Here is a 17699-nt window from a genome sequence, read left to right on the forward strand (position 1 = left end):
TGCTTTTCTCTCCCTTTTCTTCTCCCTTTCTCTCCTTCCCATTCTACTCTGCCCTCTACTTTTATTTTTCCTCTCCTCTCTCCTCTTGTCTCTCTTCTCTCTAAAATGTAAGAGGAAACTACATCTTAGTGACATGTAATTTTTCAATGTAATGTTAACATTATTTTGAAGGGTCAAATTAAAGACCCATTCTCTGTTATCTCACTGGCTAAAATTTGAAGTCTCATTTCTTTGCAAATAGTGTCTAAGAAAGGTGTATTTTTTAGCAGAAGATTTGCTTTGGACATGACCTTGTGCCCTCCATTAATTCTATGATTCCCAAGCATTAAATATTTTGATGAGCTGTCATTTCTTAATTTTGTTTAGTTATATATCTTTAAGTCAACATTTCTTATATCTTCTGTTTCCATTCTTATCCTCTGCGCTGCTGGTCAACTAACATTTCACCATTTCTCCCCTCTTTGCTGCATTAAAATGGAGCAGTAAACCTGACAGGTGAGAAGCAAAAAGTAATCACTCTTCATTTAATACAGAAAAGGAGAAAAAAAAAGAAAGTTGTCATGATAATGATCTAAAACAAAGTAGCTGTCAATCTTAAGTGAATGTAGACAGTAATCTGTCACAATGAAGGCAACTGTAAGACTTGCTATGTTATTTACAGCACTGAAAAGTAATGTAATACAAGCAGCGAAGTTTCACTGCTCTTTTTCTTGTGTCTCCGTGGGGTACATTTCCAAGAGATAGCACAGCTATACAATGTTTATATGGTTTTATTTGCATTTTAGTGAAGGTGAATCAGTGTTTTTTTGCTATAACCAAAGTTCTTTAAGGAATGCATTGTTGTGGTTGAAGTGTCAGCTGCTCTGAATCTCCATAATGCTCCATCCACATAGACTCAATGCTGACTTACAGTTCTACAAGTGAAAATGATACAGTGATCTCTTGTCCTCTCTGGATTTTTTTTTCCCATCTAACTCAAAATCATTGCATAATCGGGAAGAATTATGATGACTTGTATAGGCTGGCAACATAAAAAACCCCAACATCCAGAATGATCCTGAGAATAATACAATTAATAAACTGTTCTATTATCCTATAAGCATTCAAAATATTCAGATACATGATTAGAAGAGATTTTAGTGCTTTTATTAGAGTAATGTGAAATTTTGTTGTCCAGTGGAAAAAAGGTAAATGAAGCTTGTCTCTGGACAGTGTGAAAGACTTAAAGAGACTTAAAACTCCTAGACTTAGGAAGAAGGAAATACAGATTAAAAGACTTCCTGAAAGTTACATTGCACATCTTTATTTAAGAAGAAATAGCACTCAGGCATTGTGCTACAGTGGTAGCAGTTGGGGATAGTCAAAATCAAAAGAAAGAAATTTCAAATGAGTTTATCCATAATATTTTGTTTTTAAAAAGACTAAAAAAGAAGAATAAGATGTAAATTTTTATCGCTTCACTTAAGAGAGATTAATACATCTGTTAAGGTATTTACCAGAGACCAGACTGAGTGCTTTTACAGTAAAAAACTTTTTACTTTTTTCTATAAAACAATAGGACTAGTGACTTTCAAAGAATACCTGCAGTGATGTTACTGTTTGACTTGTTTGCACAGCCTTTGAAATCTTGTTGTATATTACCAGGTGTTCATGATTTCAAGAACAGCAAGAAATCAACAGAAATAATAGCAGATTTAGTACCATTGTGAGTCAGTTAGGAAAACAATTAATAAATAGTGTTATGTTAAAATAAACATTGGGTACCTGGAAAAGATTACTTTTCACAAAGTAACTCTTCCTCTATTTGCTTTTTCATTTTATATTACATAGAGTATCAGCCAGGTTTTGTTTTCATTCAGGAGTCCACAGAGGACTAGTGAAGAAGGATTCCACTCTCTGTATAAAAATGCAGAGTGGTAGATGTTCTTCATTTAAGATAGTTCTCAATGTCTCCACATCAGAAAATTATAGACAAATAATGGGAGTCCATTTTACCAGAAAAGTCAGTCAGAACACATGTGGACTCTGCTTCTCTCTAGAGACAGGAAATCATACACAAGCTTCCTTCCTTCCCTCCTTCCCTCCCTCCTTTCCTCTTTCCCTCCCTCCTTTCCTCCTTCCTCCTATCTTTCCCATCTTGCTTTGGACAGATTGACATGAGCACTATAATTACAGTGGAAATCTTAGTTTAATTGGAAATACTCATACAGAATCTGAGCTGTGAATATATGTAAGTGAGGTAAGACAAATGAAGATTGTGTAGTTCAGCTCTTACAGAGATGAGAAGAAACAGAGCAAATTCTTGATTCCTAGAAAGTGAAAAGAAAAGGTGTCTTCTGGGATAGGTGTCTTCTGTACTGTTCTTTCTCTATACTTAAAAATGCAAACTATTTTTATAAATGTGTATAAAATATGAAATATTTAATGATAATAACTTGGAGTGTTAATTTCTAGTTACATGTTCAAAAGTTGGCTACTTTTTTAAAAATGTATAGCTAGATAGCTTTTAAAATGCTGTGAATTTTTATAAGCTTAGTGTTAGAAAAGTAAAGTATCCAGTGACCAGAAGGATAAACTGGAGGATCAGTCCAAGGCAAAATGCAGTTATTTTCTCTCTGACGTTAATATATTTAGATTCATTTTGCCATCGCGAATTGTAGATGTCCTACTAGCCACGCATAATTATTTTACCTTTGCACTGGATCAAATAGCCTTTCAGAAATAAACATCTTGCCTTCAGAATATGATGATTAAATGCTCAGGCACCTTTGTCAAGCTAACATGTCTATCTTCTATGTCTATTCACCTTCTCCATGCAGGAAGAGGGCTGAATCTGATTCTAGAAAGAGCAGCATACCCAACAGCAAGGAGGTCCCTTCTCACCATCCCACAGATCCAGTGGAGCTGCGACGCCTTAACTTTCAAACTCCGGGTAAGAGACAATAACTTACGGAGAGCTCTGTGATCATAAGCTGATTACTGGTGCTGCTACAGAAAAGAAAGATTGGTTGTTTATAAAAATATATTTTGATCACTTATGAGGTTTTGCACAGTATATTTCTTTGTTAGATTTTGAAATAATTCTTTAATTTCTTTATTTAAAGAAAAATCCTGCATGAAACAAACTTGAATTTATGTAAAGAAGAGCCCAAAGACACATATGCTATATGGATGTGTTTTATGTACTAAAATTCCAAGTTAAACCTAACAATGCTAGAAAATGTTATTGGGACATGTATATCCCTCTATTTATTAACAATATTCTTACAGCAACCTCTTGTTAATAAGCTTCTTTCTTATCTACTGCATAATTGGGTGATCTATTAACATAATTGTCAGTTTCACTGAATTGCAAATGTGCAACACAGAAAGGAAATACTAACTAGATAAATGGTCTTGTCTTTGAAAATAAGGCCATATGTTGTGGTTAAGGGAGTATATGAATGTCAGTAGTTCCGAGGTTAGAAGCAACACACTCTCAAATATTTTATTAAATTATTTTTTTAAATGAAACACTGTTTTCTTAAAGCTGTTTATCTGATAGTCAAGAGACACTGGGAGATAAATACTTAGTATTGAATTTTTACCACATTTTAGGAGTCAACTTTTACTTAAATTGGCTTTTGATCATATTATATTCCAGTGAACGTGTTGTCTATTACAGGGTGTTTGCACATAGTCCCAGTCTAATGCTAGTTGTGTGCAGAATCTTCGTGAGCCTTGTGTTTGTCAAACTTCTTACATTAATAACAAAAAAATAAAAGCTCATAAAAGCAGGAATTGAAGGGTTTGAGATGCTGAGAGATTAGCCTCAGAACTTGACATACTAAAGGGTTAAGTGAACTTGCAGATCTCATTTCTAGTCTTCTAAACAGTGATTGTATTAAGATAATGTTGCCCCAGCAGGAGTGGGTCTGCAGAGTAATGAATGTGGCTAAAGACCCATGCATGCACATGGCAGTGGTAGAAAGGGAAGAGTCTTGAGTTTTACTCCAGCCTTGTTTTTTTTAATCTGTTCCAGTACACTGAATGCTCTTAGCAGCTGGTGCAAATTAGGTGTGTTTCAGGAGCACATCTTCTAATTCAGTTTCATCTCAATATGGGAATCTTGTTGACATGCTCTGGGACCTCTCTATAATATGAATTTAAGTGCAGTAAGTGGAAATGATTGAAAGTTTTTATTCACAATTGTCCTTCTGAGACTGCAATCTGAATGTAGGCTCATCATTCCTGAGCAAAGTTTTCGTCTGTTATTCAGGAATTTCATGAAAGTTTTAAAGGTTTTTACAGCAATAGAAGTATACATACAAATTTTTGAAACATGAGAAGAAAAAATATGATTCTTAAAGTCTAGCTTATGCCTAAAACAAGTCATTATTTGTATACAGTTATATACTGAGTAGAGTGGATGGCTTAATAGAATCACAAAATCATTTTTTTTGGAAAAGATCTGTAAGATCAAGGAGTCCAACCATTAACCAAGCACCTCTATGTTCAACAAAAAACCATGACCTGAAGTGCCACATGCACATTCCAGGGCCAGTCAATTCACCACTTTCCTGGGCAGCCTGTTCCAACACCTGACCACCCTTTCAGTGAAGAAGTGTTTCCTAATATTCAGTCTACCTACCGAGCAAAACTTGAGGCCATTTCCTCTTCCCCTATCACTTGTTACCTGGGAGAAGAGACTGCCTCCCAACTTGTTATAACCTCTGTTCGGGAAGTTGTAGAGAGCTATTAGGTCTCACCTCAGCCTCCTTTTCTCCAGGCTAAATAACCCCAGCTCCCTCAGATGTTTCTCATAAGACTTGTGGTCCAGACCCTTCACCAGCTTTGTCACCCTTTTCTAGACACACTCCAGCACTTCAATGTCTTTCTTGTAGTGAGGTGACGCTAAACTGGGCAGAGTACTCGAGGTGTGGCCTCACCAGTGCTAAATACAGAGGGACAATCACTGACCTGGTCCTGCTGACCACACTACTGCTGATAAAGGCTAGGATGTCAGGTTGATCTGCTTGTTGACCTTCCCCAGCACCAAGGTCAGACTGACAGGCCTGTAGTTCCCCAAATCCTCCTTCCCACCCTTCTTGTAGATGGACATCCCATTTGGAAACCTCCAGTAATCTGGAACATTCCCAGTTAGGCAGGACTGCTACTACATGAAGAAAGTAGTGAGTACTTCAGTCAGTGAGTACTTCGGTCAAATCCCTTGGTACCCTTGAGTGTATCCCATGCAGTCCCCCACAGTTGTGTATGTCTAAGTGGTGTTGCAGGTTGCTGACCAATTTCTCCTAGACAATGGGGGCTCCATTCTGCTCACCATCCCTGTCTCCCAGCTCAGGGGGCTGTGTACCCCCAGAATAATTGGTGTTGTTAGTAAAGACTGAGGCAAAGAAGGCATTAATTACCTCAGCCTTTTCTTCATCCTTTGTCACTATGTTTCCCTCTGCATCCAACAAAGAATGGAATAATAACTAGGTATATAAGCATAATTTTCTGCACTCTGTTTATTTACATGTGTAGTCTTATCTATCCCTTTAATATTCATCATAATAAAAATAAAATGTGGGCAAAAAAAACCCCTGCCACCAAGTGCTAACAATTTTATATATAAAAAAATTTATTGTAATTAATTCTAAATTTACATTTAGGATGTAAAGTTATTAAGAAAAGGCAGAATTTGTGGCACTCATAGACACTGTAATTCCACCTCATTGATCTGAAAAGAACTGGAGAGGATTGAAAGCATACTTTTCCTTGCAGGGCTATAGTTTATCTGGGAAGTTTGCAGTTTTCTGTGAGGCTAGTTGAGCAGGACATTTGCAATCTATTTCTACTCTAAACATTTATTTTTTGCTGTAAACCTTTTCACGGAATGGAGAATTACAATTATTATTAAAAATACAGAACAGACATCGAATTATCATCTTTTTACCTACTGTTGTTTCACCTAAGACCCCCAGGCACAGGTCAGGCCATTATATTACTCAGTACACAACCAAATATCAAGGAGAAATTTCTTACCCCAGTAGATTTGTTTTGCTCTGTAACACTTCCTAATTAACATGTTTTTAATATGCAAACTTAGTCACAGTGAAGTCGAGGTACAGTTCTTGTGCTGGTAAAGTAGAACATAACGTACATTGACTTCAATTAAGGCTACCATTTAATTAAAACGTGGCTAAATTTAACTGAGATATTTAGATCCTACTGGAATGTTTATCCAACTTTAACCAGCAAAACACCATCAAATAACATGCATAAACACCATCAAATAACATGCAATAAAAAAATTTTTAAGGTGAACATAGGGATACTACAGAAAGCCTGCATGTTCAGGATATCAGTTTTGTTATTTTTGTTGGTTTTTCGCTTTCAAGTGTGTGGGGTTTTTTTTCTATTATGTAACAGAAATAGGTAGTGGGATACTTCAAAGTAGGCAATGGAGAGAAGAGATTGGGGTCTGATGTGGTTATGTGTTGGGTTCCTTTTACCGAGACATCTCCAGTCACCCTCATACAATGGCCTTATCTATTGTATAAGATGTTACCATTTCTCAACATTGCCTATAGATAACATAAATGACAGAGTAGTGAATGTACTTTTAAAAACAGTGTATGCCAAGTCAGTAAAAAAGCATCAGGATAGATGATTTGACATAAATCACATTATTATAGTGATTTATTTCTTTGGATTATGAAAGCACCTGCAGTTTGCTTGGAGCTTTCCGGTCAGACCAGTTGCTTCCAGTGGGAGGGGAAAAAAAAGTTTATAATGAACCCATAAAGTACAGCAGTGTTAAAGAAAATTTTAAATTACATTGGCATATCTAAACTGCCAGTTTTCATGGAGAGAGGTGAATGAGATACTTCTATAAAATTCTGGATTGTCATAAACTTTACTACTTTGAAAGATTTCTAAACAACCTCTTTCCAAAAATACTGTCAGTCATGTATTTTCTGTGAGGAAAGGTCTGATCAGATATAGCTATCAAAATAATTTGAAAGTGAAACTGCTGGGCTAAAATTGAATTTCTAACCACACGTATAAATTACTCCCAGTACAGGTGATTAGATATAAATTTTTGAAAAAGTATGGGAAAGCAATATTTTATCTTTGATGATATTTAGAGAATGTTTTAGGCACAATTATATTATACTTTTCGTAAAATTGTCAATTCAGCATGATGATGTTGTAAAATTGCACAGTAAAAACTACCAGCACAGCTTTCCTTGCTTTCCTTTCACTTTTTATTGTCCTGTCAATACAGAACTACATCCTTCACTAATCTAGTATTTACCTAAAGAGTTTCCTACCTTACCTTGTCCAGGAAGGATCAAATTCGTGTCTGGCTTCCCTCCTCACTGGGTCGAGTAACATTTGGAATAGCCCACAGTTCTATATCTAAGAGCAAGATCCCATGTCCATACATGTTATCCAAAAATGTATATATGTTAGATAAGCCCATATGCCAGTGAGTGGCTCACAGCTGTGCCAAGTTCTCTTTGAGTAAACACAAAAATACACAATCTCTCAATAGGATTTCCTTTTTAAGTCTGTTATTCTTCCATAACTGGAGTAGCTGAGGAAAATTCCATCACATTTTTACCATTCTACAAGTTTCCTATTAAAATCATTAACCTGTGCACAAATTTTAGAAGTCTCTATGCCACATGGGAGAGTAAAGGTAAGCAAGGGGTAGTAATTAAACCCTCACAAAAGATCTCATCAAATAAAGAAGCCCAGTTTTGCAGAGGAAAATTAACTGAAATTAAGTGGTTTGAGTGGGTTCTGAGAGACCCAAGGCTCAGGGAAAGACTTCAATCTGCCAATCAGCCAGAGAACTAAACTGAGTCATGCTTCAAAAGTGACTGGGTTTTTTTATCCTCATTTAACTATAAAATGTGTCACACTTATAAGTAATTTGTGTAATTGGGTGCCAATTAAGCAATTATCTCATTATATCTTATGAACTAATAAGAAGCTTTGAAACACAAGAAAAATAAATAGAATTATTACAGCTCTAAGTTAAAGACTGCTTTTTTTTTATTAGATAAGTGCTCACTAAACACTTATTCCCTGAGTTGCTAAGGAAGTTCCACAGACTTATTTCCAAGATAAAGCAGAAAAAGTGTAAAACATGCCCAGAATAAAGGGGGACAAATAGCAAAAGGTAGAAAAAGTTTCTGCTTTGCAAGATAGCAGGAAATTTCTTCCTATAGTTTGCCCACATGATATCTGTGAGAATTATGACAATGCTGCAGGAAATTATTCCTTTGTCTTCATGGCAAAACCAGACTGGAAATTCTTTCTTATAGTGAGCAATTGTACACATAGCTCGTCATGTGAACTTGTCCAGATAGAGGATTTAGGCACCTTAAAGAAGCATAGGGTTCATGTGGAAATGGCATTTCTGTGATATCCCACTTCATTGCTTTCAAATCTAGAGGCAACCAAAATCTGTCTAGCTAGGAGATGAAGTTGAAAATTCTCCTCACAAGAGTAATCCTTTTTTCTTTCCTGGATTTTAGCCCATAGTTTTGCAACATGTTATTGAATTTAACATTTTTAAATCAGGATCTGAAAACTAGGTTTCCCCTTTTTTCACTGTAGGTGACTTTTATACCTCACTCAGAGCTGGTTGTTTCTACTGTGGGCTAAGCAGATCCTAAGGCTACTTGTTAGAGCTTAGTCTTTGATAGAGAAGAACAGAAACTATTTTCATTCCAGAACAGTTGATCTAGTTTTGAAGAACATAAAATCTTCTGGAATGACAGTGACACATGTGCATTGGAAACTATTTTAGAATAGTTGTTGCATTATGATGTATTTGTCTAGAGTTTTTCTTGTATATTTATTTTTTTAAGTTCAAGCACTGGCCTAGCTCTGACTTTATGAAAAAGAAATTTTGAAGCAACAGTAATTTTTTTGTCATAAATACTAAGGGCATTCTTGCTAAATTTTCATGGATGCTGAATTTCTACTGAATCAGGGTCATCTATCATTTTTTCTATTTTCCATGTCTGAATTTTAAGTAGGTATTTATTTCTGTGTTTTCGATAAGGATAGCTATCAGTAGCAATAACCACTATTACTGATTCCTACATTTTTCTATAAAGGAACAGTATCTTAATCACCATAGATTGGTATGTGGAAGGGTGTTCTGTGTTGCTAAATAAAAATGAGGATGTAATAAATCAGTTTTTAAAATCACAGACTATTAACTCAATGTGGACCTAAAATACCATGAATTCCTAAAGAAATTTCTGTGACAGTAATGTGTCACATTTTTGTACTCCATATACTAGCAGATATGTTCTTTCTTTTATTTGTAACTTTATTCTTGTTTATTGTGGGTATATCAACCAGCAGTTGGTAAATAAATGTGTTTTGTAAATGTTTCTAAAAGCCCTTATCATAAAACCCTGACAACAAACAAAATCCTAATTTAACGCACTAATGACAAGCCCAAAATACCCACTTGTTTCAGTGGGATAAAGGAATATAATTAACAGCTTTAATGTCTGTTGAAATGCAGATGAGTTCTGACCTTGCTCTCTTAGTTTTTCCTTTAATTGTGGTACAAAGGGTATTTCAGGTTCCTTAGTCATGTCTTTACCACAGATTAACCAGAAGCTAATTCTACACTGAAATCAAACCATATATTCTTATTTAATATAAATGAAGGGTTTACTACTAAGCTGCATAAGATGAATCACATTTGCCTGTCTTCTACCAAATTTGGAAGGAGAAGCTTCTAAGGGATACAGTTGCAGCTGTGTTTTGCATGTGGTGGTTTTGGGGGCTTTCTTTTTGTTTGAGTTTTCAGGTGTTTCTATCTCTTTTTTTAAAAAGAGATATCCTATTTAAAATAAAATTTGAAAGCATGTTCACAGCATGATATTTCTTTTGACTTTTTAGCATGTCACAGGATCTGTTGTAATTTAGCTGTATTTTGTCTTTAAGTTTTTGTGTTGTCATAACGTGTTGATTGATGTGGAAGTGTGTCATCAAATAAGTGTATTTTCTTATTTGTAGCCACAGAAATGAGTTTAGCTGTATTTTGAGCGGGATCTTTTGAGTCAACTTCTACATCTTGTACAACATGTGAGCTTAATGTTCACATTAAACTCAATAGGAGCCTCATACTTTTGCACAAAATATGATATCTTAAAATGTTCGTTCATAGCATATTGTTATGATTCACAGACCAATTACATAACAGAAGTCCTCCAGTGGTTGTTTAAAAAAACAGCTACTTTTTTATCATCTCATTTTACGTATTTAAAATATGAAAATATACCAAATGCAATTACTTCATAATTTAAATGCAAAATATTATTTGAGGAGAGTTATTCAATGTCCAAGTGTAGTTGCCTAAAGTGAGCCATGGACAAAGGGTTGATATGCAGTTAAAATTTGTCGGTTTCTGAAGTTGAAAGTAGTTCCTCTTTTTGCCTTAGAAAAGTAAGTTTTATTTCAAATTTCATTTTTGCACAAAGTGTTTAATATGAAATCGCTCCTTGGGAAGGCCAAGTGACATACAGAGAAGCATATTAAAAAAATAGTTTAAAAAAAGAATGGATGTTCAGCATCCTTAAAAAAATATTCCTTCACAATAAGCTAATTATTGTGATTTGTGTTCCTAATGCTGGTGATTTAGTCAGGTTCATTGTGTGATGAGCAACTCTCATACTCATTGGGTTTATGTCCTTTATGTTTACAGTAGGGCAACTGCACCTTCAAGCATCTTAGTTGAGTTTCCAGACGCTATTTTGTGCATGTCTGAAGTGCCTGTATGTACAAGATTGATTGATTATGATGATCTACTGCTGTTACTAATTTGTTTCCCATTTCCGATTGGCTTTTACTTTTTACAGCTTTGAGCAGTAATTCAGTCCCCTACGCCTCTCTGATTGGCTCTGTGTCCTCCCTCTCTAGCCAAACTACCACTCAGTCCTTATATGATAATAACTCTCTCCCACGATTCGCTCGAAAAGGTCTAAACATCTTTGTCTCTATTATTTTCTCTGTTCAAGCACTGTATTAGATGTACATCAGTCCACCTCCATTTCTGGATCAATCTAGAGTTTTCTTGTGCCTTTTCACTCACATACTTTCCATAGGGGTGCTTGATCTGGATCAATCAGTGTAATTATTAGATGACTGTCACCCACACTCATTTTGAGAGTAGCCAAGTCCTAAGTGAAATTTCTAAGAAAATGGGAGACAAGAAGAACTGCATCAAATAAATTAATACTGAGACTAAGTTTTTATTTAAATTTATAAGGAATATCCCCATTGTATCTGAATATTTAGCTTTGTTAGTTGACTGACAACTTGCCTTAATATCTACTTTAAATATGTCTTACCATCACAGACATGCTATGAAGATAATATAAAATATATATATGTATAAGGTCAGAAGAACTAGGGCCAGTGCTGTTGGACATTATTTTGGACTCTAGTATGACGCCTGAAATGCCAAAGAATCAAAAAGAAAACAAGAATTATAAACAAAATTAAAGAAAAGAAAAATATGCTAATGTGACTGTGTTGTAACCACATGGTCATTTTCAGCTATGTTTAAAGTAAATGCAAGTCAACTGTCTTAGGCATGCTCTTGAAATTCATGGTGACAAAGCAAACTGCATTATGCAACATGGCTTCCAGCTTGAGCCCCCTTGAGTCATTAGTGTTTTCCCTTTGTAATTTCAAGAGATCCTGGGGTTCACTAGCTTAACTTTTTCTTGCCAGCTCTGATTTCTTCCCTAAACCATTGAAAACTCACTTTCATTTTAGGTGTGATAGTATAAATCACGAAGAGAAGAATGTAAGCATTTTGGAGAAGGGTCATGAAGACTAATAGAGTGAAATATGTTCACAAATTTTTGCCTGTCAAATCTTAAGCTGGCAGATTGTTCTAGTTGACCCCACATCTTTTCTGTCTTTCTTTTGCCTTGCTGTCCCTGTACACCCTTACACACCCATCTCTATCTCCAGTTCCCAGCTCTTCTTTTTCATTCAGCATTTTCATCAGTGGACAAAGATGTTTACACCTGAAGTAGATTGTAGGTACTCTTAGGGGTTGATAAATGGGGTTTAAGGTTAAGCATATTTTAAGGTATTAGTGCAGTCAGTATGTATGTCCAGCCAAACTGTACAACCCCTGTCTCTACAATCTGCTACTAGTGAAAACATTTTTGAAGTTCTAATTGTCTGACGTCCAATGTTGTCTTCAGTGACTGTTGTCTAAAAGCACTGGTGCATGTTATTCTAGTCATTCATAGTTGCATGTCAGTCACCTCAAAATTTCTTAAAATATTGAAGTATTTCTAATTTAGCCAGAATACATAGTCAGTCCTCTAGACCTTGATGCATTATTATTAATCTTCAAGCTCTCCATTTCATTTTTTATACTTTATTTTATAAGTTAGTTTTGTGTTGGTTTGAGGTTTCTTTGTTTTTTACCATTTCCTTTGCAGGTTCAGGTGTCTCGGGTTACCCTGGTAACCTTCATTATTCAAGCTCGTTTTTCTTAATTATGCATAAGTCATTTTGTTTTCTGTCAAAACACTATTCTTTCCCCTTTAGGGTTCTTTCAGTGTCTGTTTCTCAGCTCACATTTTCTCGTCTAATTCAATAGAGTTTCCATTCCATGCAGTGCAGGAGAAGGAGTTTGAAATTACATTAAGAGTCATTACTCAAAGCAGAGGTCGACATCAGGTCTAACTGTCTCATTTTACCATGCCTAGCTAAACTCATTGACTCATACCACAGTAACTCTTTCCTCTACACTAGGAATGTTAGCTTTGGGAATATGCTTGATGACTTCTTTTAATTTGGCTTGAGAGCTCATCTATCCAGAGCATGTCCTGCTTTGAGTAACCAAACTATTTGCCTGCTTCTCTCACATATGACATCTTTACTACTTACACATTTCTAGACATTCTAACTACTACATTTTCTAAATTTTAGACCAATGCTATCACTGTAGTGTCCTTTAAATTCTGTCCCTCTTTCTTGTTCAACAGGTATGGCCAATCATCCCCCAATACCCATCTTGGAACTTGCAGATCACATTGAAAGATTGAAAGCAAATGACAATTTGAAGTTCTCACAGGAGTATGAGGTAATTTTCCTCATTTTCTTATTATTCAAATTGTTTAAAATGTCATGTTTGCTGTTTCCCAAGGCTTTTCTCTGATATGATGTCAGGTTTATATGGTACTAAAATAATGATAAAAAACTCTGTGTAAAATGACTACATTGGTGAGGTGGCACCTTTGCTCATAAAATTCTGTTCTCTTTTTATAAGGATACATGTCAGGCAGATTCCATGGGCATATACTTGAAGTAGCGTGTGAATGATACAGCACTTACTTATATTCATACACACAAACTTCCGTCTTCCATGCAGTTTAAAAATCCTTAGATTATTTCAAAAATTTCCTCTGTAGTATTGACAGGACCCATACAGTGCAAGCTCCTAAGAAGATTCAGTCCACTGCATTAATTTTGTGTGGAATAAAAGGATTTGCAAGTGCCTGGTGTCTTTAATGAAACAGTTTCAAGACAAGTACTTTCCTTCAGTCAACAATACCACTTTTTTAAATTGTGAATGATAGTCTATAAAGAGCATGAAAGCATTTAACTAAAAGAGAGTAATCATTTACAAGCCACCTTGTCAGTAACCCATGGAGTATAAAAGTATTCGTATAGTGGAGAGTAACAGCTTCTCAGGTCAGTAGTTTAGGGCTTAAGGGACATAGAGAACCATCCATTGTAGTATATTATAGCTGTTTCTTTAATACCAAAATATTGTCTATCTCAAAAATACATGGATAAAGTATGCACTGAACCATCAGTAACAGAGTGTTTGTTTAGATCAGCTATAGGTGATCGTGTCAGTGATCCAAGGATTAACAGCTCCCAGAGGGATCGCTGACACAGTATTTGTTTATAGTCTGTTGTGTCACTAATCCTTTCTTAAAGCCCTCCAACACTTCATTAGCATGATGGAGTAAAAGCTTGTGTTACTCTTATATTTTTAGGGACTGCAGATTTGTGCATTTGAAGGTTCATACGGACACTGACCATGCCATAAAAAAAGGCTGAAGATGACTTTCACGTGTTGGTTTCAAAGTAACATGTGACTGCATGGTACAGAAACCAAATGCATGTCCATTGTACTTTAAAAGCCTTGACAGAAAATGTTAAAAGTTAATTCCAAATACTATGATAAAGAACTGCAATTGCTTATTATTTAGTTGGATGCACTGTTTGGAAAGACCTGAAGACTGCTCTAAAAAATAATCATATTAGATGTCAAAAGGAAATTATAGTTTCAACAATTCATGGAAATAAATTTGTTTGAAGACCATCTTAGGGATGCTATTTACCATTCCAATCACAAAAAATGTGGAAGAATATTCTCATTTTTCTGTGTGGAAATCCTGTGTTTCTAAGTATAAAGATTGTAACATAAAAAGAAGCAGAAAGGAAAATTTGTGCAGCAGAATGTTCACCATAAAAAGATAACATTTGGTACAAATTTGAAAATCATTTCCTGTTGTACTGTGGGCAAATTAATTTTTTTTTCTGTGCAAAAAATTCTATTTACAAGTCATATAATGTAGTACAATTTCTAGGAAAATAAACAATTCAGCTTTACTACATGTTGAACATGATATGGAGATGACAGTTCTTTTTAGGCTGTAATATAACTTAAAAGTTTTGGTGGTTTGTATTTTTTATTTATTATTTAAATCATCAAAATAATCTTGAGAATTTAATTTTAATAATTTATAACCAGATCAAGATATATTAAATCATTAAATTCTTAATATCTGTCCCTCCATAAGTTTTTCTATTCTGTATAAACAGGACAGCTTTCACTTTCTTCACTTTCTTTTTCTTTTTTTTTTTTTTCCTTTTTTTTTATCTGGAGCAGAATGATCAGACGGTCTGAATTAAAATATGGGCAACTGTGTGTCAACATCAAGCTTCATTCATATTGTTTTGCCTGATAGGGTTCAACATTTATCTTTGAAATCCCAGCTTTAGAGATACCACTTCATTTCCACCTAGTCCAAGATTCATCCATTTTGAAACGGAACTAGTGAAAAGCACTGCTATTTGGTTTCATGGTCTAGGCTAGGCAGTGGACTAAGGCTGCAGTTTGATGATCACTGTAAGTCATCTCCCTGTCTTGGCTGTGCATTCCTGTTCTCTCTCTTGTGCCAGTCTTGGCAGTAGCACATGTGCAGCTGTTCAAGGATTATCTCAGGAAATAGATTCAGCTGAAAACTAATTGTTTTATTTTTCTTTGCTGTTTTCGGTTGGATCAGTTCCCTGAACTAGCTCACCACATGTCTGCTTGAGCTCTAGTGCCAGCACAAGTGAGCTGGTGGGTACATTTGCGGTCAGGGATTGGGACCTTCTATTTCAGCAGCAGTTCTCACGAGCATCCCTAAAATCAACTATTTGATTGCAAGGCAGAAGTAGGTACAGATGGTAACTGTTCAGTTATTATCACTTCAGATAACATTTGAACTGGTGACACAGAAGGAAAAAGAGATGCTTTTCATCTTCAGAAGGTAAAGGTGTAGCAAGCAGCGGGAAACTGCTGACCTTTATCGATACTAGCAAATTCAATTAATTCGCATTTAGGGAAGCAAACAGTTTTCATCAGTTACCACTGATGATTTTTTTTCTTTGTTATCATGCCCTTTCCTCCTTGGCATTCAATTATTTTATTTTACTTTTTATGGAATTGCTTACATTGCTTGGATGAAATTCTTCAAAAATAGACTGATAGTATGCAACAACTGTTATGACAGCTTTGTGATACCATAAAATCATCATCTTCATGGCTAGGCTTCGCGAACAAAGATTTGGGAAGGACTATACCCACATTTGCTACAAGCACGTTGGTGGCTAAAGAGGCCAATATGAGATAGCCAAGTCCGGTTGCAAAAGGCACAGCAGAAAGACTCCTTAGGTGGTATCCACAAGACACGATTCTGCGTTGTCTTTTCTCCTCGAGAGTGATCTTGCGTGTGTTCTCAAAGGAGACAGCTGCGTTATAGATGGTGTGTCTCCAGGCCTCCCGATTTGAGGCCAGAGTAGACCAGTGATGAAGATCAATATGGCCAAGGCTGAGATGTTGTTTCAGGGAGTCCTTGTATCTCCTCTTCAGGGCTCCTCTCTTGCCACAGCCGGAGGCAAGTTCACCATAAAGCAGGATCTTAGGGAGGCGGTGGTCCTTCATCCTGAAGATGTGTCCTACCCAGCGCAGCTGTGTTCTCAGTAACATGGCCTCAATACTTGTGACTGCTGCTTGGTCTAGAACAGACATGTTAGTTGCATAATTTGACCAGTGGATGTTTAGGATTGTGCGGAGACAGCGTTGATGGAAGCGCTCTAGGAGTAGGTGGTGGCGGTAGACGACCCATGATTCAGATCCATATAAGAGAGTAGACAGCACAGTGGCTCTGTAAACACTGATTTTTGTGCTTTTCTTCAAGTATTTATTTCACCAAACTCTTTTATGGAGTTTTCTGAAAGCTCTATATGCCTTTGCTAACCTGTTGTCTATCTCTCCGTCAATCTTACCATCCGAGGAGATGAGGCTACCTAGGTAATTAAACTGCTGGATTGATTTGAGCTCTGATTCGCCAATGGTGATATGAGGATGATGGGGGACTTCCTGAGTTGCTGGTTGATAGAGAACTTCTGTCTTCTTTAAACTGACTTGCAGCCCAAAAAGCTCAGCAGCCTCAGCAAAGCAGGATGTTAAACGCTGCAGAGCTGCTTCTGTGTAGGCAACGAGAGCGGCGACGTCATCAGCATAAAGCAGCTCCTGAACAAGATGGTTTAAGGTCTTAGTGTGGGCCTTCAGTCGCCTTAGGTTGAAAAGGCTTCCATCAGTACGGTATCGAATGTAGATACCGTCCTGATCATCGAGGTCTGCCGTGGCCCTTTGGAGCATCATGCTGAAAAAGATTGTGAATAGGGTTGGATACCATAAAATTAAATATATATATTAACAGTTTCCTGATGAACACTGAGTTCTCACCCTCTTTCAGGAGGTTAGCTCCATTTCAAAAGGATGTTTATTTTTTAGCATATCCTACTTCGGTTACCGCTTCAAGGGAATTACTTGTTTCACAACTCAAACACATCTTTTCATATTCTAAGCACCCTTTTCAGCTCTTCAGAAGTATTTAAATACTTGCTTGTGTTCCAGCCACTTACTTTTGATTAGACTTTCTGATCAAAATTCAGTTCAGGGGTTTTTTTCTCCTTTTGGAAGAGTATCACTTCCTTGCCTGTTCCCACTTTCTCTTCAGGCAGACAGAAACCTACCTGTCTCTTCACAACTACCAAAAGAGTGTCCTCTGCTGATTTATACCCTCTGGCATCATCTTCTAATGAAACCCTCTAACTTCCTTGCAGTCCTGTGAAGATGAAGGATGAGACAAGACAGGATTGCTTTCTTCAAATAATTTTTTAAAATTTTTTAATTCCTTAGAATTAAATTTTTTAATTCCTTAGAATATGTGCTATGTGAAATCTAGTTGAGAAAGAATCTGAAATTACCATTAAAGAAATAAGTCCAAACTACATTCTTCTGCACTCTGTTTCTGCAAGGAACATCTAGAGTAATGTGGCAAATTGGGAAAGAAGTATTGCAG

The 17699-nt window shown here is 36.1% G+C and overlaps 1 protein-coding gene across 30 annotated transcripts in view; it reads left to right on the forward strand.

Annotated features, from left to right (window-relative positions):
• Nucleotides 1-17699, forward strand: part of PTPRD (protein tyrosine phosphatase receptor type D) — a 313470-nt gene that overhangs the window by 227426 nt on the left and 68345 nt on the right. For 9 of the 30 annotated variants that reach the window (XM_039381991.1, XM_039381971.1, XM_039381970.1 and 6 more), the window contains 2 exons: nucleotides 2820-2932; nucleotides 13035-13132. In XM_039381991.1, the coding sequence (XP_039237925.1) occupies nucleotides 2820-2932; nucleotides 13035-13132 (211 nt within the window). Of the gene's footprint in view, nucleotides 1-480; nucleotides 496-2819; nucleotides 2933-10880; nucleotides 11001-13034; nucleotides 13133-17699 lie in introns of all 30 variants that reach the window. The other 21 variants (XM_039381972.1, XM_039381975.1, XM_039381982.1 and 18 more) reach the window with 5 other exon arrangements.

Source organism: Pipra filicauda, unplaced genomic scaffold (genome assembly GCF_003945595.2).
Source record: "Pipra filicauda isolate LSUMZ 115617 unplaced genomic scaffold, ASM394559v2 scaffold24_size8852520_pilon, whole genome shotgun sequence".
NCBI classification, from domain to species: domain Eukaryota; kingdom Metazoa; phylum Chordata; class Aves; order Passeriformes; family Pipridae; genus Pipra; species Pipra filicauda.